Source organism: Odontesthes bonariensis, chromosome 2 (genome assembly GCF_027942865.1).
Source record: "Odontesthes bonariensis isolate fOdoBon6 chromosome 2, fOdoBon6.hap1, whole genome shotgun sequence".
NCBI lineage: Eukaryota > Metazoa > Chordata > Actinopteri > Atheriniformes > Atherinopsidae > Odontesthes > Odontesthes bonariensis.
The window spans coordinates 7,918,007-7,941,034 of NC_134507.1; the positions used below are offsets into that span (position 1 = coordinate 7,918,007).

A 23,028-nucleotide genomic window follows, 5' to 3' on the forward strand; every position below is an offset into this window, starting at 1 on the left:
CACTGCCATTTGCTATATCTGTCACAGTAGGCTAAATGTACATACCTATCAGAATTTATAGTGGCACAGAAACAATGAATCTGCCTTCTCAAAGTAGGTTTTATTACCAAGTTGAAGCATCCACCACAGTGGAATCTTGATCGTTGGTAAGACTATCAGGCTGTTAAAGTTTTATGGTGAGCTTGCGTTATTTATTTGAACTATAGTCTTATGGTTTGACTTCATAAAACTTTCACGACCCATCGCACCTTGTTAAGGAAGTGAAAAAACAGAAGAAGCAGATGAGTCACACAAAAGGTGAATTGATATTCTAAGTGTGTGTGTGCGCACATTTTTTGAGAACAGAGAACAAAGGTGTCCAAAGTTGTTGCCAACAGATGAGACTCGAGGCCTTGTGCCGGTCTTTGCTCCAGGGTCTGAGCCCGTGCATCTAAAATTGAACACGCTAAGCCTTAGCTCCCCTGTCTTTTGTTTTGAGTTTCAAGTAGTTTTGCCCCAGATTAACAGCAAAGTAAGCGACACATGCACTTGCAGTCAGGTTGCACATTTTGATATGTCCGTGTTGCATTTTGTCACTTCTTCTACTGTTTCAGGAAGTGGGGCAGAGTCACCAAAATCAGGAAACACAGCATTGCTATTTATACAACTGAGCAAAGAGCATACATGTAGCTGGTGAAAGCTTGTGTCGTGTCACTTGACGAATAAAGGAGCTTCAGAGAACTTGAGAGACCGAAAGGAAATATTTGGGCATATAATGTTTCTTTTGAGGTGATTTTTTTTGTGCATTTTTTGGGGCTTGAACCATGGAGGAACCAATCTCAAGTACTGAATCAGGTGAATTTGACACGTTCTCTCTGACTTTCTTGAGATAGTATCAAGTTAAATGCGTAGCAAAAAAAAAAACAAATAATATCTACATAAAAGCATTATTTTAGACTTGGTTGTCATCGCTTTCTTTTATATTCTACTCTTGAATGTGTGTTTATTTATTAATTGAGCTGTATTTGACAGAGCTTTCATTGAGAATTTTCTTTACGAGTTTAAAAAAAAAAAAGAGGAACCACACATTTTAGCATCCGTATGGTTGAATTCACGTGTCATTTCGTTAACAATTCCCCACACATCTAAATTTGAGTCAGTGATGTTAGTTATCATTAAACAAACAGATGTCGGCTGTCGCTGCGCTGCCATTAGTGGGAACTGTGAAGAAGGTGAACACTTGTGTTGGGTTTCTGTCCCAGCGAGCGTGTACAGAGGTGAACTTGACCTGATTAAACACTGTAATGAGTCAAACAAAATTACTCTGACCAGTGTTGACACAGTGCGGTGTTTGCACAACTCCTTGTTGGCTCTGCACTGAAATATCAAACAGTTCGGACATTCATTCTCCGACCACAGTCACCTTGACATTACGCAGCCGGACAGCTGGTATGTTGTGGAGCATTTCCACGACAAACACAACCTGCTGCAACATGGAAACTAACGCATAATATCACTAGTGTTATGTCATTAGTGGGATTTTTGAGCAGGACTGGGAGTCATTTCACATGTTTAGGCCTAATCAGAGGTGTTTAAGAGAAGATGAGGAATTATTTTCTGTTTGAATACATGCACTGTACACACAAATCACACTGTGAGGTTTCTCTGCTTTGCAGCCAACTCCGAATCCCTCCCAACATACGAGCTGCTGATTCTGCACACCGCTGAGGCCGAAGAATGGGCGACGTATTTGCAGCAGATCTTGGAATCTTTTCGAAAGTTCCACAGAACGTCCATCTTGCCGTATGTGGTGAGCTCGGCCGATCAGCTCCGCGGATATAACTTTGAAGTTTTCCAGAGCTGCAGGTGCATTGTGCTGCTCCTCTCAGGAGTTTTCATGGACATCCTCTGCGACCACGAGCTGCAGGGAGCACTACAGAGACTCCTTTATCCTCCGCACAGAGTGGTGGCATTTCTATGTGGAGTGTCAGAGGATGACATCACGGCAGACACTTTCACAGACTGGCCAAGCTGGAGGAAACTCTATGCTGAAGATGAGCCTTCCGTTTACCTTTCCACCATTTTGGAATCGATCACTGACAGTATGCCAACTTTTTTCACATTTATTATTCACTAAACTAAAACACAGCTTTTGGGGTGTATTCTTACATTACAGTCATTTTGCAGATGCTTTTATCTAAAGTGACTTACAATAAGTGTGTTCAACATTGGCAGGCAAAAGTACTTCACGTCACAAGAAATCATAAGTGCATTTCCTTCCAAAACTATTCTTATAGGTTTATGCAAAAAGCTATTTAGAATGAATACCAACTGCTTACTGGCCCAGTTGGAAACATAAGTTCAAGTTTCAGTTGACGTAAATTACAAAAAGACAAATCATTTAACTGTAATTGTTATTATTCTTAGACATCAAACTTTGATCCTCTGGAGTTAAAGTGAATTAAGTATCGTAGTGAATTTGATTGTCAAAATTTGGTAAGAAAGGGAACTATTGTCTCTAAAATATCTCATTGAGCTATTTTAGAGACAATTTCCTGTCAAACTAAAATAACCTCAAAAGTTTGTTTTTTTTCCCCTCGTGCTGAATAGTCCCCATTGAGAGCGACACAAGTTTTACCTGCACAGTATTAGATATTTCGAAAAGCACAAATGAAATTCCATTAAGCTCTGCTGAGTTCCGGTGCTGGCAAGAAATTTGGCGGTTTAAAATTAACTCAAACTAAAATTAGCTTTCCAAGTAAGAAAGAACACAGGTTAGCTCCTTAAAGACTGAACCGGATGATGTCAATCTATGTATGATAGATTTATACATAGATTTGTACATATGTCTAACAAAGATGTTTGATAGATCTATAATGAACGGAACTCATTTTTGATGATAATCTAACTCTTTTTAATTTAAATTTTTTTTAGGCAGACGAGCAGAGGCCAAGCTTGAGAGCGAAGCTGCTGCAGTCTCCGTACGTTTGCATATGACACCAGACTCTTCAACTGAAAATCCCACCTCTCGTGAAAAAGAGGAAGTTGAGGTGTTAGAGGAGCAAAAATACAGCGTCTTGAAGGATGAAGAGCCTGTGATGACTAGGAGTCCAAAAAGCAGAGAAAAAAGTCCACCCACACACCTCAACTGTCTCACCGTTCAACCGAACAGAGTTCTGTGCGGGGTAAGACAGAAACAGTTCCAGTGACACCAACAGCAGTATTCACCTGGCCCTAGAGATGCTCAAAGTTTTTTTAATGTTATTGAGAATTATTTCCATTTTGTCGTCATTGCTGCGACACAATTCCTATATAGATATTAGGGCTGGGCAACGATTAAAATTTTTAAGCTATTTAATCACATGATTTCCCTGATTAATCACGATTAATCGCATTTGTACGCAAAATCCAAAAATGAATTCTAAAGTAGTGCATAGCTTTTAGCATTTAGTTTTATTTTAAATGTGCTGCCATATGAATGAAAGTGCCATAACATTTGTTGTGCAAACACACTTTTAACATCAGCATCTTTCTGTAGTTTTTATGTAGAAGCCTCGCTCCACTGTCTGTTTCCTTGAATGACTTGCTGCTATCAGTTGTGTGTTTTGCCTTTAAGTGATATTTTAGACTGGAACTACTACGCTGAGAAGACAATTCAACTTGGCAGTGTTTACAGATGACTTTAGTTCTGTCGACTCCGCTGTCTGGAAGAACTTTAAAATGAAAATGGCCGAGTAAAAGTTCCGTACCCTTCTCCATGTTTGGTGGATCCGCCAATTACTTTCTTTTCCGGTTCTGCAGCAGACAGCAACAGATTTTTACAAAATAAAAGCCTGTGAGCAACAGACTTTTACAATAATAAAATAACTAATAAAACCTGCACTAATGCGCGATAAAATAGTTATCGGTGTTAAATAATTAGCGAGTTAACGCGATAATAACGAGTTAACTCGCCCAGGACCAATAGATATATTGTGTTGCTGCTACTATGATTTTTAATTAATATCAATAAAATATTTTGCCCCAGTTCTTGGTTTCTTTATTTAAAGAGGCAATGTCTGAAAATAATGACCAACATGCCATTTTATTGCACTTTTCTGTCTTTTGAAGGAACACGAGACACTTTTTATCATTTTCGCAACCAAAGTGGATGACTGCTCAGTTGCAAAAGTGGAGTTTTCATCTGAAAACGTTGCGGCAAAAAGGATGCCAGTCACTCTGGAGAATGAATACACAATAAGTGTTGCAGCACCTGGTAAGTATCCACAGGAAGTCATTTGACCTTAAACTATTCCATGTCTTTTCACCGCTGAGTGCAAAATCTTCCAAAACGTAAATCTAAAAAGGATTATCAGGTAATCTGCATTTGTTTTGTCTAGATATGCCTGCTGGAGTGATCTCACTCACTTTGTACACTGAGCGATCGTGTGTCAGCCTGAGGCCTGTCACATATTATACCAGTATGGGAGAAGTCAGTCGGTATCTTGAAAAGGCTGCTGATCCAGTTAACTTCATCTGCCAGGCGAGACATTTTGCCATATTGTTAGGAGAATTTTTGTCTCTTTTGCTTGTTCTTCAGCTTTATAACTTGTGCTTTTTTTGTATTTGTTTTACTTGCAGGCCTTTAACTTCACATTGAATGCAACAGAATCTCTGGACACCTTGCTAACTGACTCATTTAAATCCAGGACGCCTGCGACTGGTCTTCAGCTGTTTGGTGTCAGACAGATTGAAGAAGACAACATGACAGCGTGTGAGTTTAAGTCCTTTATTTTATTTTTCCATTAGTTGTTCCATTTGTTGCCTATTCTACTTGAATGTTGTTTGACATGTATTAAGAGAACCACAGGAAAAACTCTGCTGTTTGCTTGTTCCTTCTTTGTGACGCTTGATTGACTTTTTAAAATGAAACAGCACAGAGTAAAAGCAGCATTTAGGAACCGACATGCAGTCAAAAAAGTGGTTGTTTGCCTTTTGTTTTTCAGATCAACGGAACGAGGAGCTTCCCACTTTGCTCCACTTCGCTGCTCGGTACGGCTTGAAGAAGCTTACCACTGTGCTCCTCAACTGTCCCGGGTCTCTGCAGGCTTACAGTGTGATGAACAAGAACGGAGACTACCCAAACAAGCTGGCGGAGAAGAGTGGCTTTATTGAGCTCAGACATTTTATGGATGAATATGTTGTAAGTCAAGTGAGAAATCTGTTTCGCATGCAGTCTCCAGCAACATAATGCTACATTTTTCTTAAGTGTCTGTTTCTTGTGCTTTAACTCATTCAGCAAACAGCAGACATGCTCAACTCCCACTTGGAGGACGCAAACAGTGGCGCAGAAGTATATGAGACGATGTTGGGAAGCTCTCAAGATATCATGATGAAGTACTCAGGTTGCTCAGAAGACATTTACGAGTCAATGGTGGAGATCAACCCTGAGTGTGCAGACGGCCTCTGTAAGATCAGATTTTATTTACTGGTTCTAGCAATAAGAAATGAGCCTTCTTCAAACCTGGTGGTTCCAAATGCTGATGGTGCTGCTTTGTTCTTTTATTTGATCTATTTATTTATTATTAGACGAAATGATGACCGGAGCAGTTGAGAATCCAGAGGAAGCGATGCTCAGGAAGTTCTTCCAAGGTACGCAGTTATGTGACTTTCATGCAGATTGTGTTAAATATCATCACACACTGCATGACGTGCATTCATGTGTGTGTGTGTGTGTGTGTGTGTGTGTCCTGCAGCGAAACCACATGCCACAAAAGACCAGGTCGACAATCTGTACCCTGAAAACGAGGAAGAAGAAAGACATGAACAAAATAACTTTGATCAGACTGAGGATGAGATTGAGGATCCATACAATCTTAATATGGAAGATATCTATGATACTGTGGATTTAAACAGCACCTATGGCCCAGCAGTCCTAAATCGCCCACCAGCCCCTATCCCCAGACCTGAGCACGAGTCGGAACCTGACAAACCTGCGACCTACATTTCTAGAGGTATTTTGCAGTCTGTTTTTTATTCACTTTGTTTATTCATACGTTGTTTTTTTTGGTTTTTTTTAATGTTCTTAAGGCAAAAGCAGATAAATGGATATTTTTGACAGTATTTTCAGATAGAGGTACATCCCAAAGTAAAGCAACGGAAGCAGGAAGTCCTGCAGGTAAAGCACAGTTTGACTAAATCTTTGTTTGTTTTTTTTATTTATTTTGATCTTATGCAGCAAAACCAGGTGCTATTAATGGTTTTCGTGTCATTTCAAGTTCGTTAGGCCATTTCAGTTAAATGTTGCATTGGCTGAGTTTAGCTTCAGTAATGCACTGTTTTTAACAATGTGCTCACATGTAACTCGTGCACGTATATTAAAGACACATTATCGCCAGCCAGATTCGTAATGTTCGTGGTAGAAGTGTTGTGAGACGGGCCTTTAAATTATACCGAACAGGTCAAACAAAGCCAGAAACCATTACTGGTGGCTTAGTGGTCAGGTCTAATTTTTACTCTCAGAGAATGTAGCTAACTGAGAAAAAAAATGCACGTGACCTTGCAGTGCAAACACGCTTTAAACTGACATGGCGTGTATATGAAACCACCTATATCTCATGTTCTCTGTCCCAGAGCTTCGTTTTTTTGCGAGCGTACACGATGCCGAATTCCTCAAAGTAGTTCATCTAAGGCGGTGAGAGGAGAGCATTAAAGCAGGATGTGTGATTATCATTTGCGGGCCGAGGCTTCTGAATAAACTGCAAATATGAACAGTACTGAACGGCAGTAATACCATACGAACGTGATGCACTCAAAACAACGATGAACAAAAGTCAGTTATATGTTCTGCGGAACTGTTGCATTGAAATCAAGAGTAAGACATAAAGCAGTATTTCATTTAGACATTTTGTGGTTTTATCACGACATCTGATGATATCGCTGGAACCAACACGAGACATTTTATCATACGGATGCTGAGAAAATTGCATAATTGCACCTACATGTCACACAGTACTCTTGTGAATTTTACAGTGTAGTTAATTAGTCTGGTTTATTTTTCTGTTTATTTGTATATAATATATGATGTCTAATTAGAATAATTTATAAAGACTAATTTATTAGTACATATATGTGATATATATATATATATATATATATATATATATATATATATATATATATATATACAGGTAGACTTTAGAAATATGTAATGCTTTTTTTTTTTTAAATTTTCCCTTTTTGATCCTTTCAGTTCGGCCAATAAATGAACCCCCCACATCAACTTACGATCCTTATGCTGGGATGAAGACCCCCGGGCAGAGGCAGCTCATATGCCTGCAGGAGAGGGTAAAAGTGGGGGAAATAACTGTGGATGAGGCAGTCCAAGAGTTCAAGGCTTGGCAGTTTGACAACGAGAGGAGGTCGTACTCCTTACGCTATCAGCAGGTTGATCCAATTCGCAAACTTTGTCGTCAAATAAAGGCTGATTGATGCGCAAGCAAAAAAAATATAATTTTTTTTTTTGTCCTTTCTTTTCCAAGGACAATCTAAAGAAATTACGGGACAGCATCACCAGGCGTCACAAAGAGAGAGAGAAGTCAGGAAAGGAACTCGGTATAATTCATTGTTAGAATGTATTAATTGTGTAACTTGGAGTCATATTTCTATGGTGCAGCTTTGATAGAAATATATTCCCATGATAAGGCAAATGATATGATCTGTTTATGAGCTGAACCGACAACATCCTGTTGTTTTCAAAAGTTACGATTTTTGATGTGATCTCTCTGTCTCGATCTTAGATTTCGAAATAAGCGCTCCAATGCAGAGGAACTTATATTGGGGCTCAAACGTGACATTAGAGTGTGCTGTCTATGAGCCGACAGCCAGAGTGATGCCTCTGCCCCCTCCACCGGCTCAGACTATCCAGAGAGGCAGCTGGAAGACAAGCAGCACATCCAGCTCATGCAGTAAGTCCCAACACTTATGGGTTTTTTTATTTCCTTTTTTTGTTCCGCTGCCATTTCACCCATTGGTGAGATAAGTCCCCCTTAGAAAAGAACCGCATATGGATTTAGATATGCTCCAACACAATCAAATAAAAAATTCTTAAATGACAAACAAAGACCATAAGAATTTGAGAGAAAATAGACCTCGCTGAAGCAAATAAGATATTATTTCAAAGGTAAAACCTAAGATTTGCCAGTGCGTTTCTTTGTGTAACTGTATAGAGTATAATTGGTCTTTTATATGTCTAATAGTATATCTTTTTGTTATCAGCTCATTCGGCTTCATTCACACTGATTAGACCTTTGCTCTTGCTGTAGTCTTTGCAGTTATACTGACAGCCCTCTCCTTTGCGCTGCCTGAATTTTTGTCTGCAGTTCTAGCACAAATGTCTCAGGTGGGAGGGTTTCCTTAGGGGGTTGTTTCCATTGGCTTGGGTTTTTATTGAATTACAGCTTAATTCCCCCAATGTTGCCCAGTGTAGCTGGCTACAAACTTTCCAAGAAGCCCACCAAAACAAACACTCCATGTAGGTGGACTAAGCACCAAGGTCTCATCACCCATTTACAAGCTATTGTATATTTCTACAAGATTTAAATGTTAACTATTGATCTTTTTTTTTTTTGGCTGTACTTAGATGCTTTGTGGTCAATAGAGAGTTAGATGATAGTTGCAGTATTGATACATTTGGGCGATGGCTCACTAATCTTCTCTGATTCCTGTAGCTAATTTCAATAGCATGCTTATTAACATAAGCTGTTATATTATCCATATATAACTAAGAGTGAAGATAGGACATTACGGTAAGAAATACTCTGCAACTGGCCTGTGAACCACTCCCTGCACACGAGCCGTGTGTTTACTCAGCTATCACTCAATCCATATATGGCAAATGATCAAATGTTATCTGATAAAAGATAACCTGAATTGTAAAGTTTGGCTTTACTTATAGAAGACGTATTTTGAAAGAATAACTTTTTTTCTGTGCTTGTGAGCACATATTTGGGTGTCTGAGGTCACTACCAACTAAAAAACTCCTAACCCTTGCATTTTGTGTGTGCCGTTCACATTTCCAGGGTAAAGTTACGTTTCTTTACAAGGTTGTCCAGCCTCCTTCTTCAATATCTTCCTCAAACCTCAACTTCAGAAACTTCAAACAATACTGCATTCCTGTAACTCGTAAGAAGGAAGCTGAAGCTTTTTCTTTGCTATTAACATCAAATCTCATCATTAGCTATATAGTTCACTTAACTTAAAAAATAAAGTAGCTGATTATGCTCTACGAGGGCTTAGTTTAATGTTTTATATCCTGACAAGAAAATGTGACTTCTAATTCGTGGTCAAAAGAATTTATAGAAGGGCAAGTCCAGAGTTTATAGAGCCGATATGTGATGGACGAATTATGATGGGAATTCTTCATGGTGTTATTAACTAGCCAGTGGCTGTTACATTCTGAGGTGTTTCAACAACTTGGACCTTCAACACATGACTAGCGACAAGATCGTGACTAAAAGAGGGATCCGTAACCTACCAGGTGTACAGGCCATGATATTTGAGAATGTGGTATGAGCTCTATGGCTATTAATTGTTTGCTCCGAGGGTTAATTAAGTACTACATGTTGCAAAAGAGGCAGATGCTGAGGAAGAAGAGTGGAGTCAGGTGGGACAGACTTGGCAGTTTAGCAGTTGCATGCACAAAGCATGGAAAGACAGAGAAAATACTGTTTATGATCAAGTCTCTCGGTTAAATCTTGTAGGAATGCTGTTCAGTTTGTAGATAAGTGATAGGAAGGCTGCAAGCTGTAATGAGCGGGAGCATAGGAGGCATGCAAAAAAGCCGTCACTTAAAGAAGAAAACAACCCAGCAGCCAATGGAAACAAACCCCTCCTTACACCGAACTGCAAACAAAGCAGCGCAAAGCAGAGGGCGGTCAGCTGCAAAGGGAAAAAAACGGAAGAAAGGCCGATACTTTTTAGAATTTACCAAATCTTTTGTTTGCAAACCATGAATTTTACTTCTAAAAGTTACTATTTTTTTTCCTTCTCACTCCATTTAGTCTGTGTTTTGCATGTGAGGTGCAACAGTTTATGTAAGTTACTGTTGCTTTGTGATGGACTAATAATCTATTCATAGTGCCTGCACCTGCTTTATTGTCTATGCCCTTGTTTCTTTATTTCTCATGCAAACGGTTGGGGGAAGTTTTCATTCCATCAGGGCTCATTAGGTATAATTTTCTGCTCCGGTTAGAGGAACTTGGGAAGGATAAAAGAGATGATATTACTCAAACACTTGCACTGAGAATGCAAAACGTAAAATTTAGCAGACTCTTCCAATTGTCAGAGCTCGCGCTAATCAAACGCCTCCTCGACACAAATTGACTTTGACACTCATGACACTCGGTCATGATGAAGGTCTGTGTCTGGAGTGTATGTCGGGAAGCTGTCGCTCGCTGACGTGAACGCAGATGGATCTCAGAAAAGCTTTGAGTATTGTAGAGATACAGCACATGAAGCTCACTTTCAGAAAAAAAAAAGACCCTAGCTTATTTCCTGAGATTGCTCAAAAAGAGAAAAAGGTGACTCACACCATGTAACTGTCACATTTTTTAACTTTTAGCTGACAAAACAAAATAGACTAATTAAAAGCCTGCGTCCTTTTTATGAAGATTACAGCACAGTCAGATTATGTTTTGATTTGTTAAGCCGTTCGGTTCCTGCGTGTGGTCCTTAGCGGGTCTCAGAATTAGGGCAACCTCAGATGAACAACAACATGACAAATTTCATTGTGCCATTAGTTATTTAGCCAAAACCAAAAGTGAAATGCAGAAGCAGTGTCTAACAAAACTAAGTTCACCCCATGATTCAGCACCTTCTAGAAACACCGTTTTTTTGCAATAACATGAAGAAATCATTTTTGTATGATGTTATCTGACTCTTGCATCGTTGTGGAAGACGTTTGACCCACTCAGCTTTACATTGTTGCTTTTCTTTTTATCAGATCCTGATACATCGATATGTGCTTCCTCTGTATGTATATATTTTTTTTACATTATCCACAGACCAGAAAGAATAAAGAGGACCTTAGACTGCTACGATTAAAGTTATTTTTCGTTTCTCTTTAACAGTTTCCTGTCGCATTAGAACCCGCTCAAAGCTAAAGGAATCACTGAACACAAAACATTTTTAAGGACAAACACTGAGCTGTCACAACACTGGTATAACTTATGATTTTGGTATTCTGTTCTATTCTTCCCTGCAGACATGTACATGTCTGTGTGTGTTGTGATACTTAAAGAGACATTTTTAACCTGAGGTTAATCTTACGACACGAGCACTAACCCCTGAGAAACTGGAAATCACGTGCTTTCTTACTACATTAACTTGTGGTTTTTTTTGTGTTTTGTTTTTCCTGCAGGCACAGAGAGCAACAGACTCAGCACTCACAGCATTTTCAGCTGCAGCAGCGGGACAGAGCCTGAGTTTGAGGTGAGCTCCTTACGACAGGTGCCCTTGCATCATCTGGGCACCTGGTGATGTTATCTTCACACAGACCCATGTCTTTTTACACCACAAAAAGGCCCACTGCACCACTTTATTTATTTATTTTTTTTTATTTAGTATTATTATTGTTTTAAATTATATAGCTGTTTTATGTCTTTTAATTTATTCTTGTATTTTCTTCTTTTAATTTTTTGTTTTTATTTTTCTGTACAGCACTTTGGTCAACTGAGGTTGTTGTAAAGTGCTTTATAAATAAAATTGGATTGGATATAAACCAGTAAAACTGCACCCAGGGGTAGACGGGGGGGTTGGTTTCAGTTTGATTTTGTTTTCAAAGCCTACTTCAGTTTTTCATTTCCCCAAAAATAAAGTGCACGTTTACTTATATTTTAGAACAGAATTGCTGAGAGGCTCCAAACGTTTCTTTTTCTCATCAAATGTGCTTGTTTTGTTTCTTTTAAGGACGCAGTTGAAAATCTCCCTATTCCACCTCGACCTCCGCGACTATCCGATGCCACAGCGCTGATTCCTCCGCCCAGGATCCCTCCACGGATCCCAGAAAGGTCAGCCTAAAGACTGGTGATTCACATTGCTGTTCGATATTACTGTGTGGCGGAAACAGACAGGGAGACTGTCAAAAAAAAAAAAAAAAGGAGAGAAAAATCTTCAAACAGCGGTGAGCGAGACAATAAATGAGAAAGAGGAAGCACTCACCCACCAGCGAATTCGCAGCTGTGCGATAGAGAGGAAGCCAGTGAGAGAGAGAGCGAAGGCGAGGATGTTCATACTCTTACAACATATGAATAACTTCTGTGCACGGAGATGTATTCTGAGAAGGATTTCTAATGATAGCGGAGGCGAGAGTGACTTTTAAGTGGTTTGATTATAAATAGCTTCAACCAATCCTTGTAAGTTTGTGAAACACGGCAGATGATTTGAGCTCTTTTAAGTTTTATACATCTCTTAGTCCTTTGAAACAGAACAGGTTACAACTATATCACGCATGGTATTAAATCATTTAGGCTACAGCTCTACAACATATGCTATCATATATGTTGTGTAGCATCTTTTTTCTTCATGTTCGCATTGTGGAGGAATTAAACAATTTTTTTTAAGTCTCTTAAATAATCAAATAAACTATGATTCTGTGCATTATAAAAGCAAAATTCCTCTTTCTGTTTAATCACAATGTAAATACATCAGTAAGAGGCAAATATATGAATAACATGTCTTATTTGTGACACAATGGGACGTTGAAATCCCCCGACCTATGTTTAGTGCATTATTATAGACCAACATTCATTTTTCAAAGTGCGGGGAAAGAGGATGGGGGGGATTATAACACCTACCACATGTTCGCACTGAATTTTGACGTGGTGGTTTAATTTTCGCTTAAAGGAACTGTGAGATCTTATCAAGAACTTTGTGTAGGCGTGTGTGTGTGTGTGTGTCTGGTGTGACCGTGTTCGAACTTTTTCTAAACCGAGAAGATTTAATGATTGAGCTGTGTAATGCATGAACTGTATGGGAAAAAGCAACATGGTGTGATTAATACAGGTTAATAACAAACAATTAATACAAACAGTCAATATGACACTGTAAGAATAAACGTGATTAAAAGGTTTCATGGTACAGAAATGAAGCTCACGGCCAAAAATTATACTAAGCGATAGAGAACAGTGTATAAATTTCTATTTACCATATTGACTCAGTGCATAATCTATCAGTACTTACATATTTGGTGAAAAAAATGAAGAATTAAAATTTGATCAAATGCCATGATGCAGTAATGTGAGCTGTTCGATTTAGAAACCTGTGGGCGAAAGAACTCACAGTGAGAAACAGTTTACATATTGGGGACTTCTCCAGCACGATGAAAAGGGGGCAGTAGTTTAACCCAGTAATGATGCAGGAAAAAAACTACAAGCTAAACTCCCTCTGAAGCTAACTACACTTACTTAAAGAGTTTTTAACTCCTGTGGCATCCATTTGATTTTTGCAACAACATCAAGTATTTTGAATAATTAGAATTATTAGCTGATTAATCAGACTGATTCCAGTGCAAACTCTTTATTTGTTAAACATATTTTAAAGCTGAGGCTGGAAACAAAACAAAAAAAAGGTAGAATAAAGCATTTTGTATCAGGAAGCTGTTAGTTTTGTAAAGTAAATGTCAGAATACAAAGTGAAGTAGATTCATTTTTAGGTGTTACGCTGCCACATGCAGTGGTTCAGTGATCCTCAGAGGCATGAAAAACAGTTTGCCACACTGAGAAGTGAGAACTTTAAACCTTTTATCTTATCTTAAGTATCTCAGCCTTTATATGGCAGCACAGACTAGCAATTCAAATAAAAAACAGAGATTTAAATGTACCGTGCAAAAGATTTGGAGCCGCCCCTCGTTTCTTTAATGTATTGCAAGGAAAACCGGAAATAAGTGCACTGATTTATTGAAGCACGAGCAAACAGAAGTGGAAATACAGTATTTAAAGAAAAAAAAGCTTGTCAGACATAGTTTGAGAGGCCTAAAACATGTTTTGTTTTTTGTTTTTTCGTGGATGCAAGTGAAGAAATGGGAACAATTTATGTATCTTTTCAACAGGCTATCTAAAGTGCCTAAAGATACTATTTAAATTGGTTCTTTGCTAAGTTGCCTGTTATGTGTTGGCCCAACACTGGTTCCTGCCTTGAGTTACCTAAGAGTTAGAGTTAGACATTTGCACAGTACTGTACATGTAAATACTTTATTCATATATTCATGTGTAACACGAGTAACATCAGTGCATCACAAAGGATTTGGAGAACTCTAATTTTCTAAAAATAACTCTGAGGTTGCACAACACTGTACAGACCACAGTTTTCACAGTCTCGAGATGTTTGTCTCAATTGCTTAATTCTTCCTTTTTTATTCCTGTGGACTGATGAGCACAATGAGGTCACAGTTTACTGTATCTGTTTTAAAGCTGAGAGCCTTACAGCAACACGGTATGTTTCCGACAGGGTCCCCGAGATGCTGCACGAGCGCTACATATCCTACCCGACGCGAGCAGTTCCTCAAAGGCCCTTGTGCAGACAGCCAGATTCAGCACCTCCCCTCCCTCGCCGAATGCGGTGATGCCCACACGTCTCCACTTTTACTCTTTAGAGTTGAGAACTTATAAGGTGAACTGAAGAGAGGCGTCTGTGCAGGATGCATTTCTCGATCAGCCATCGGGATTTAATGAGAAGAACCCATGCAGAGGAACACTTTTTTTTTAAAGAACTGTTTTTTTAACAGGAATTAATTGTATACATCAGCTTTTTTAACAGAGTAATTCAGTCGTCATATTTCATTGTATGGGTGTGGGTATGTGTTAAAGGACATGTGTGCGATGCTTAGTATATACGGTTTGTTGTGGTGTGTTTTTGCTGTGAAAACTTTGACCTGTAAAACATTTGGAACATTTAATAATTCTGCTATAATAGTTATTGAATGATCATTGATGACGGATGATTAAAAGTAATATATCAAAATTTTTCAATGTATCCTTCTTATCCTTGGAGAATTACCTGTGTCAAATCTGGATTTTGGTGCTGCTTTTAGTATGTTCTGTTGGACATATATGTCCATTATATACAATGTAAACTCATTTAGCTACCGGAAGGTGTCCCCATTTTAGTTGGGCACTAAAACCCAAGGTGTGTTACACAGTTTGAACACTTGATGGTGCTCTCTACTTAGCTCCTGATTTAATCTCATGATCCACACAGCAGTTTAATCAAATTACCACACTTCTATGAGCGTAAACGAACCAAGACTACTGAAGGTGTCGCTCTTAATTTGTTTTGGGGGGAGTCTAATAAAGTGTAGACAGTTGGGACTTTCGGTTGAACCTTTCATAATGAAAACGTTTATTGACCGACAATGGGAACTAATGAAGAAGAAATGTTTGGCTGCACATTATTCAGGAAAGCACCAAGTGAACAAACATGAGTAGAGGTAGACCATAAAGTCACATTTAATGGACTTTCTTGTGCTGTGAATATTGGCTCTTGTAAAATATTCTGGTGATTGTTCACAACAGAAATATCTGTTCTTTTTGTTAGACCTCTACATCTGAGTAATAATATAGTCTCGTGTATTTTCCGTGGTTGCGGATTCTTCTGCTCCAGTAAAACATATTTAACAATGGGTAAGTTTACTATGGATTGTTGCGTTGCTGTATATGGAATGATTTAGTGTGATTCAGCTCATAGTTTTTTGGTGTAATGGAATAAGCAGCATATTCTGAGCCATGTAACCTCCTCAGCCTCCTACCAAAACAAAGTAGCTACCTGGTCAGGCTTTGGTTATGAGAAATAAGGCCAAAAGTAAGTAAAAGCACCCATGTGGTGGACAGAAGAAAAAAAACATCCTAATGCATGCCTCTGCAAAGAAACGCTGGCCGGAGTGCAGGCTTTTGCTGTGAAGGACACGCGCCCTGTGACGTCTGTTGGTGTTTACGCAGCGTAACGCCGGTGAGTGAAGCGCTGACAGGACGCTGGTGGGGAGCAGCGGTTACTCGGAGCTCAGTGAAGTGTGTCTGCAGCAGTAAGCCCAACGCTGGATCATCAACACACAGAGGTGAGTGTTCCTGCTCCGGATCACAGTTAATATGGATGATGCGGACCTCTGAGGTAGATTTTCTCAGGGTTTTTTTGGAGGGGGGTGGGGGTTATCACTTTTCTAACACCTGGATTTAGTCTGTAGAGGCTTATAATCGTATGACGTGTAACCAGCACCAAATGTAAATGTATTTCTTTTTGATGGCTCAGCCCTTTACTGTTATTTTAGCAGACTTTATCACATACAAGCGCTCGTGCGAGTCAGTAGATTTAAGATCGTGCATCTCGGCAGCGCGCAGCTCTGGCTTTGGGACAGTTGCTGCAGTAGACACAAATCCATACCGTGGAAATGCGACTCACCGCCTCTGATGCTGACCGCCCAGAAGAGAGTACAAATTCTGACTCTACACCATCCTGCACACCACCTCGTTTTAATTTTGTTTTCTTTAAAGTTTTTCGGCCAGTATTGAAGCTTCTGTCATTGTAAAACAGGGAGCAGACCTCAGACTAACCCACACGCATCCAGTATGACTGTGACATCAGGACCATGCACTTAATGGAATGCATATTATGCGGCATAGAGATGTTAGGGACCATCACTTTTTTTTCCCCCATGCTAGATTAGAAGTTTTGTCTTATTTCGGTTAAAGAATGACCAGCTAAGCACCTTTGTTGTGCTACTGCACGGTAGTATTAGTGCGCATTCTCTGCCTCTATTGACAAAGGGACATGAATGTTTAACTACATGATGTGGTCTTACAAACAGGTCCTGCCTGCTCCTAATGAACAGCATGGGGCACGGACGACTGCTTCACAGCACAACAACACATTTATGTGCACATTCAGCTCTCAACAACACATTTATGTGCACATTCAGCTCTCAACAACACATTTATGTGCACATTCAGCTCTCAGCTACACTGCCACCGGACATTAGTAAAAGAAATTGAGCTCAAGTGGTCTTATTATCTCAGTCCAACAAACACGCAGCATGAGCCCCTTTATCATTAAGTGTACATCCGTTTATGAATGATATTGAATGCCATTGGAGAAAGAGAAAAAAAAGTCACCTTCTTTCCAAGATGAGTTGCTCCTCCTCTGGGCAGTTGTGTGAAAGTCAGCAGATGTACATGTGTCTGCCTGTGTTTCCATTCATGATTTTGCTACAAGGAGTCTGCGTAACGTGACGCTGAATAAGTTTGATAAAATATTAACCCCCCACACAAATAATTCACTAAACTGCTTCAAGGACAGAGGGAAAGCAGTCCTATAGCTGATCTATAGCTTATCGCAGATGTGTAGCTTGTCACAGTCTCCCCTGCTCGCCCCGTCACATGGACACAGCTAAAGGAGATGTGCAGAGATATGGTTGTGTCGAAAGTACAGGACATTCTTTAGCTCCCCACACATCCTGCATGTTTTTCATGTTTCAATAATATTGACTAAGTAGCAGCTTTGCAGTGAATGAAGCGGGTGCCTGATTTGCAGTATGGCAGAAGAAGAGGTGTACAGTATGTTCAGAGAAATACTTGCCTCTCTCATGTGTTTGGGGCTCAGCAGAGCATCCAGTTTCTCTGACTCTTATTAAAGTGAGCCAAATATGAACGATGCAATGTTTTTGTTGAGTGTGAAGAGATTCAACAAGGGTGTGCTTTTGTTCATTTTAACTTTGACATTAGACATTAGACTCTTTGTTTATTTTTGTATTAGCTAGATTTAGTCCTAACTGTATGCGATGAAAGATTTTCTCCATGAATTAATCAGCATTTTTAGGGTGTTTCGATATGTCTCGACTGGATTTCAGGGTGCGGACAGTTGCTGTATAAATTCTAACAGAGCGTGAAGTTTGAACTTTTTTCGCTTTTATTTCATCATGATAAATCACGGTCAGCATGTTGCAGTTCAGTCTTTTTGGTTTTGACAAACAGAAGTGATAACCTCTCGGGTAAGGAGAGGACCTGTTGAAATGACCCCGGTACACAGTTGTTAATATTTCATTAAGCTCGTTTAGCGTCGTATTACACAGTTCTCCTAAATTTAAGAGGAGCAACTCTCAGAAGCATAAATCTCAAAACTGAAATCATTGTACGAGCCAGCCATTGTGATTGGCTTTTAGTTTTTTCTTACCGCACAGGCAAAGAGAGTCTCATTAGAATTTAATTGCTTCGCCAAATAAGTGTGGCATAATTTGTTACCGAGTAAGATTTGAAAAGAAATTGCCATTGCAGGGTACAGTTTTCCAACTGCACTTATGTGCTCAGAATGAGTTTAAGCTAAAGAATGTAGTCTATTTGACTGGAAAACAGCCAAATAATTGAATGACACTGTTCTCCTCGTTAAAGCATATTTATTAGCCAGTGTTTATGGAAACCACCTGCTTAGTGAAACTGGGTATTTGCATGACATGAACAACGACCTTGGCAGTGACAGTGTTTGTAAAAAAAAAAAACAGTCTTGTCTTTACTGTGAATAACGGATGGCTTTGGATCAGGCCGGATGTCTGAGCCAGACACCGGGTTTCTGTTTTCACTCCTTGTTAATGTTACGGCAGGTTGCCCGGCAACGCACTCCTCACCCCTTCGTCTGCTTCAGCCATCGCCTGCCATTGGTTGAAGTGGATGGTAAAGTGAAGCGTGAGGCTTGTTACAAAGACGCCCCCCGTTCATGGGTGCATGTAAACACGACAGTGAAAAGACAATATGTTGCTTTGGTGATGGATTTAAGCCAAACCCGCCCCCTTTCTTTTTGTCCTCATGTTGGATGTTAGCAAGGGATGGGAAAACAACAACATCATGGCAGTGTTTTGCAGATATTCTAATGAGAATCAGACGTTTTTTTCCGACTCACCATCCCACAAACTGAACCAACATTGTCAAGTGACACTAATACAGTTTGTAGAAATCCCCGTATGACATGAGAAACAGTTCTGCAGATCTGATATGTGTGCTGCCACCTGTGAAGCTGGGCTGTTATTGATGGAGCTGCCTGTTGTGTTTGTGTCTGGGTGTAACGAGACAAGTCATACTGCGCCCACATTCTTGAAATAGACCTATGATGGGGACCCTCTGGAGTCCCGCTGCACGCTCATTTCACACGAGGATGCCTTCATAGCACTTAAAATTGCTGGATTATCACATCGCTGTTTAGATTCCCATTTAGCCGCTATATCCTATGACTCAATTATCAAGTAGTCCTGTCACACAGGCGCTCAGAGAGTTATATTAGGGAACACGCTCAGAGCTTCCAATCCATGTTGGAGTCAAAACATCCAGCACTCTCTAAGACAATGATTTAAATTGTCATTGCAGCTCACCTAATGTCCTGTATCTAAGCCGGGAGGAATCTGTAGTGCACAGCTGAGCTCATTATGTAGTCATGACATAAAATAAATATCATGCGTGTCTCTTACTCACATTCCCATATTAAATACCACATCTCAAATAATTGATTCATTGTTTTTAATGATGCTACTTCACTTTTTTATTTTTTTGGGGGGGAACTTTTCACTCAGTATACAAAAGCAAACTCGGAGCTACTTAAATATGAATTGTTTATCCTCTGTGCGAAGCCTCTGATCCAAGCTTCCTCACTCTTGGAGTGTAGCCTGGAGGGCTTTTTGTGAAGATGCATTGCCTTGGGTAACATTCTTATTACGGTACCTCTAAAATCCGAGCAGACTTGCTATAAGGAGCCTGCCGCCTCTAACTGTTGTCTGCAACAGGCAGTGTGGTCCATGCATCCAGCTGCTGTCCTCCCCAGGACTTTCACACATAGGAGTCAAGTGCTCCCTGTCCAAAGGATCTGGCCAGGGCCGCATCCAATAAGTATTTGAGTTTCTCATGGACACCCTGACAGGCTGTGAGCCTCTCCAAGTACTCAAGGACATGGGCATCATGAGTCAGTTTTGCTTTTCGCTCAAAAAGGGACCTTTGAGGGTCAGGGCACATCTTTAAAACAAGCCCTTATTATGATAGTGATACCGTTCAATGTCTTTGCTACTGTGATATTTTATATTGTTTGGGGTGGCTGTGGCTAGAGTTGGTTGTCCAACAACCAGAAGGTCGGCAGTTCAATTCCCACTCTCGCTTGGTGGAACTGATAGCTGGAGGGGTGTCAGTCCACCTCCTTGTCACGGCTGAGGTGCCCTTGAGCAAGGCACTGTACCCCATGCTCCCCGGTCGCTTTCATGGCTGCCCACCGCTCCAGGTTGGCATCTGTCTCTGAGTGTGTGACCCTGTGTGTGTGTGTCAACAGGTGCCAACCTGGATGGGTTGAAAGCGGAGGACGAATCTACCTTCAGGTATAAATAAAGTCATTTAACTTAACTTATTTCATGAATTAAGGTTTGAAGAATTTAAAAGCATAGACTCCATGTCCATACAGCTCAGCTTAAACTCAGTTCCATTATCAGCATGAGGGTGTAATCCTGCTTAGAGGCCTATAATGACTGTAGTGTGTAAGTTACATGCATTTCCTTTTATGCTGCAGTTGTTTGAAATGAACTTCAAATAGCTTTGCTCCAGGAATGTGTTGAATCCCAGGCTGCTGTCCAGCATGGAAGCTGTTTATGGAAGAGAGTTGGGAGGGTCTCAATTAAGGGGATAAGCTGCTGCTCTGGAGTGGCCCTTTCGAGCCATGTTTGGAGCTGTTTGGTGATCTACACGCAGCACTGGATAGCTTCTCCCTCCTCAGCCATTTGTTGACAAAGCAGAAGTCAAACGGTTTTACGTAACAGCCCTTTCTCTCTGTCCACAGTACAGCTGAGTGTGTGATGAGAGCTCTTTTGTGTTGACATAGCACAGTGTCAAGGCAGCCTCTGAACGTTTCATGGAGAGACCCCCTGCATGACACACATCATAGTTCAACTTAGTACCACCCTGCCTTTGTTTAGTTTTCAGAACGGTCAAACAGAAAATCTGGAGGCCAATCCACACAAAGTTGCTGCCAATAGAAAAGAAATTGTACATCGTTTCAAGGAAAAATAAATCTACTATTATCTACTAGGATTAGACCAATAAAGTCTAGTCAGTTTAAAAATGTTTCTTTTCAGTTTATTCTTGAAATCAAAAGACAATTATTTCCATATGTCTTTTCTAATCAGCAGGTGTGGATGCTCACTTTGCCTTAAAGGGGCAGAAGTTCAGAGTGTGAAGTAATAACAGTTATTACGTTATGGCCCAGATATATTTCTTAGAGAGGGTGGCATGCTAAGACAGTAGCGCTGACCCATACACTCACAGACAGTGAGACATTGCTCATGAAATAACATTATAGTTAGCTACAGTGCGTCACCTAATGTTATACTTTAATGCAGTGCAACAACTGCTATGAAATAGTTTACATTTGAGTTGCGTAAGATGAGCAAAATGTGGTCTTCTTTTGTTCCTCGGTCAACACAAATGTACCTGATTCCTCAAACTGAGAGTGCTCTGACTGCAGGTAAGACACAAACGTGTTATAAGTACACAGCGTTTTGATGCAAGGGCCCCCAATTTAGCATTTAAAAGTTTTAGAAATGTTGAGTACGGCTTCACTATGGCAGGCCACTATAGACATTAGCGAGTTTTACATAGAAAAACCCCTCCCTGTTCTGAAAAACTGATATCACATACTGAGCTGTTGAGCCACACAATATTACTGTTTGGTAACAGTACTGGTAATTACTATTTGGTAATTGGTAATGGTGGATAACCCTTTTTTTTGGTTATTCTTTTCCGATTTCAAAGGCTGTTTGGTATTTTTGTGGTTATAAACCCCTTTTTACACTGGTCAGAAAAATGTTTACTAACCGTAACCTTTCTGAAAATGACAGCAAGGACTCGCAGATAAAAAGAGATGAGGCTGGTCGATTTTGCCTGTCAGCGAGACATTTGGCAGCTGTGTACAGACCACCATTCTTTGGTCATACTTGTTCTTCTTCCCACATTCTTTACCCAGGTCACTGGCCTAAGACATCTGATCCCAAAACAGTGAATCAAAATCAAATATCAGCAGCAGCAGCAGCAAATCATCATGCAGGGTAAACATCAAATATGTGTCCATCGGGATGGAGTTGAAGCTGGTGTCTCACTTGCCACCTTTAATTTGAAATACATTTAAGTTAAACATCTGTGGGAAGCAAGTATATTCTTTTCAGTTCTTTGAATATAAATGGAGAAACAAACGTATATTTCAGTGTTGGAACTAATGTTCCCTTAAAGCATAGGAAGTTAATTGATGAGACTATTTTGCTCTGTGGATATGAGGCAAGTGAAAACGAGCGGTTAGCTTAGCTTTACATAAAGTTGCCGACTTTGTTCTGTGAAATTGATTTTAGAATGGTAATATTTTTGAATTACCATTTTAAAGTCAATCTTACAGAGCACGGTTAATTAAACGTTAATTTTCACTTTCTATCACTGTCAGCTGTTGTGGCTAGCAACTGTGACAGCTAAGTGGGCCAGCGACAGCTAGCAAATATCTCTCTCTCCCAAACATTAGCTAGCCCTAGCTTCCCATTTTATAGGTTCCTTACATGCCCTTTAAACTATACAGCCGCATCCTTCCAGTAGGCAAGTGGTCAGGAATTGTTCCTCCAGTGTTCTTCATCGAACGTAAAAGCTGTCTGATCTCGGCATTTCACCAATAGTTGATTTCTCTCATGATATACCTTGTGAAATATACAAAAGAAATTCTTATGGACATGTTAGCAAGGTATAAAATAACATTATTAGCAGTCAATAATCACAGAAATCCTTCTTAATGTATGTCAAAATACATTGACATACAATTGCCAGTAATTGTTTTTGCTGTCTTACTATTCTTAAGATTTAGTGTCATAGCTCTAATTATACATGAAAATGTTATTGTGGAGTTGAATTGACAGCGGTATTAGGGACCTTAGAGATGGTTCAGTCATCCAGTCACAAATGGTAGCCATCAGCCTCCAGCAGTCTGTCTGTGCCTCCTGCCCGTCCTGCCTGAGCATTTGGAGGGGGAGGA

General features: G+C 39.9%; 1 protein-coding gene and 1 long non-coding RNA gene across 2 annotated transcripts; one reads left to right on the forward strand and one right to left on the reverse strand.

The window, feature by feature from the left end:
- Positions 1-638: 638 nt before the first annotated feature.
- pik3ap1 (phosphoinositide-3-kinase adaptor protein 1) lies at positions 639-14,947 on the forward strand. The gene is made up of 17 exons (XM_075475206.1): positions 639-834; positions 1,656-2,081; positions 2,914-3,164; positions 4,090-4,234; positions 4,359-4,501; positions 4,600-4,732; positions 4,965-5,161; positions 5,258-5,426; positions 5,548-5,610; positions 5,715-5,972; positions 6,080-6,136; positions 7,211-7,404; positions 7,500-7,572; positions 7,758-7,925; positions 11,378-11,448; positions 11,926-12,026; positions 14,464-14,947. Exons 1-17 carry the CDS (start codon positions 804-806, stop codon positions 14,576-14,578), a joined length of 2,595 nt encoding a protein of 864 aa, XP_075331321.1. The 5' UTR covers positions 639-803; the 3' UTR covers positions 14,579-14,947.
- A 3,427-nt stretch (positions 14,948-18,374) lies between these two features.
- Positions 18,375-23,000, reverse strand: LOC142389966 (uncharacterized). Its single transcript, XR_012770419.1, has 2 exons — positions 22,926-23,000; positions 18,375-22,696 (listed from the first exon to the last, which is right to left on the reverse strand). It is a non-coding gene; the product is annotated as an uncharacterized LOC142389966 (long non-coding RNA).
- Between the last annotated feature and the right edge of the window lie 28 nt (positions 23,001-23,028).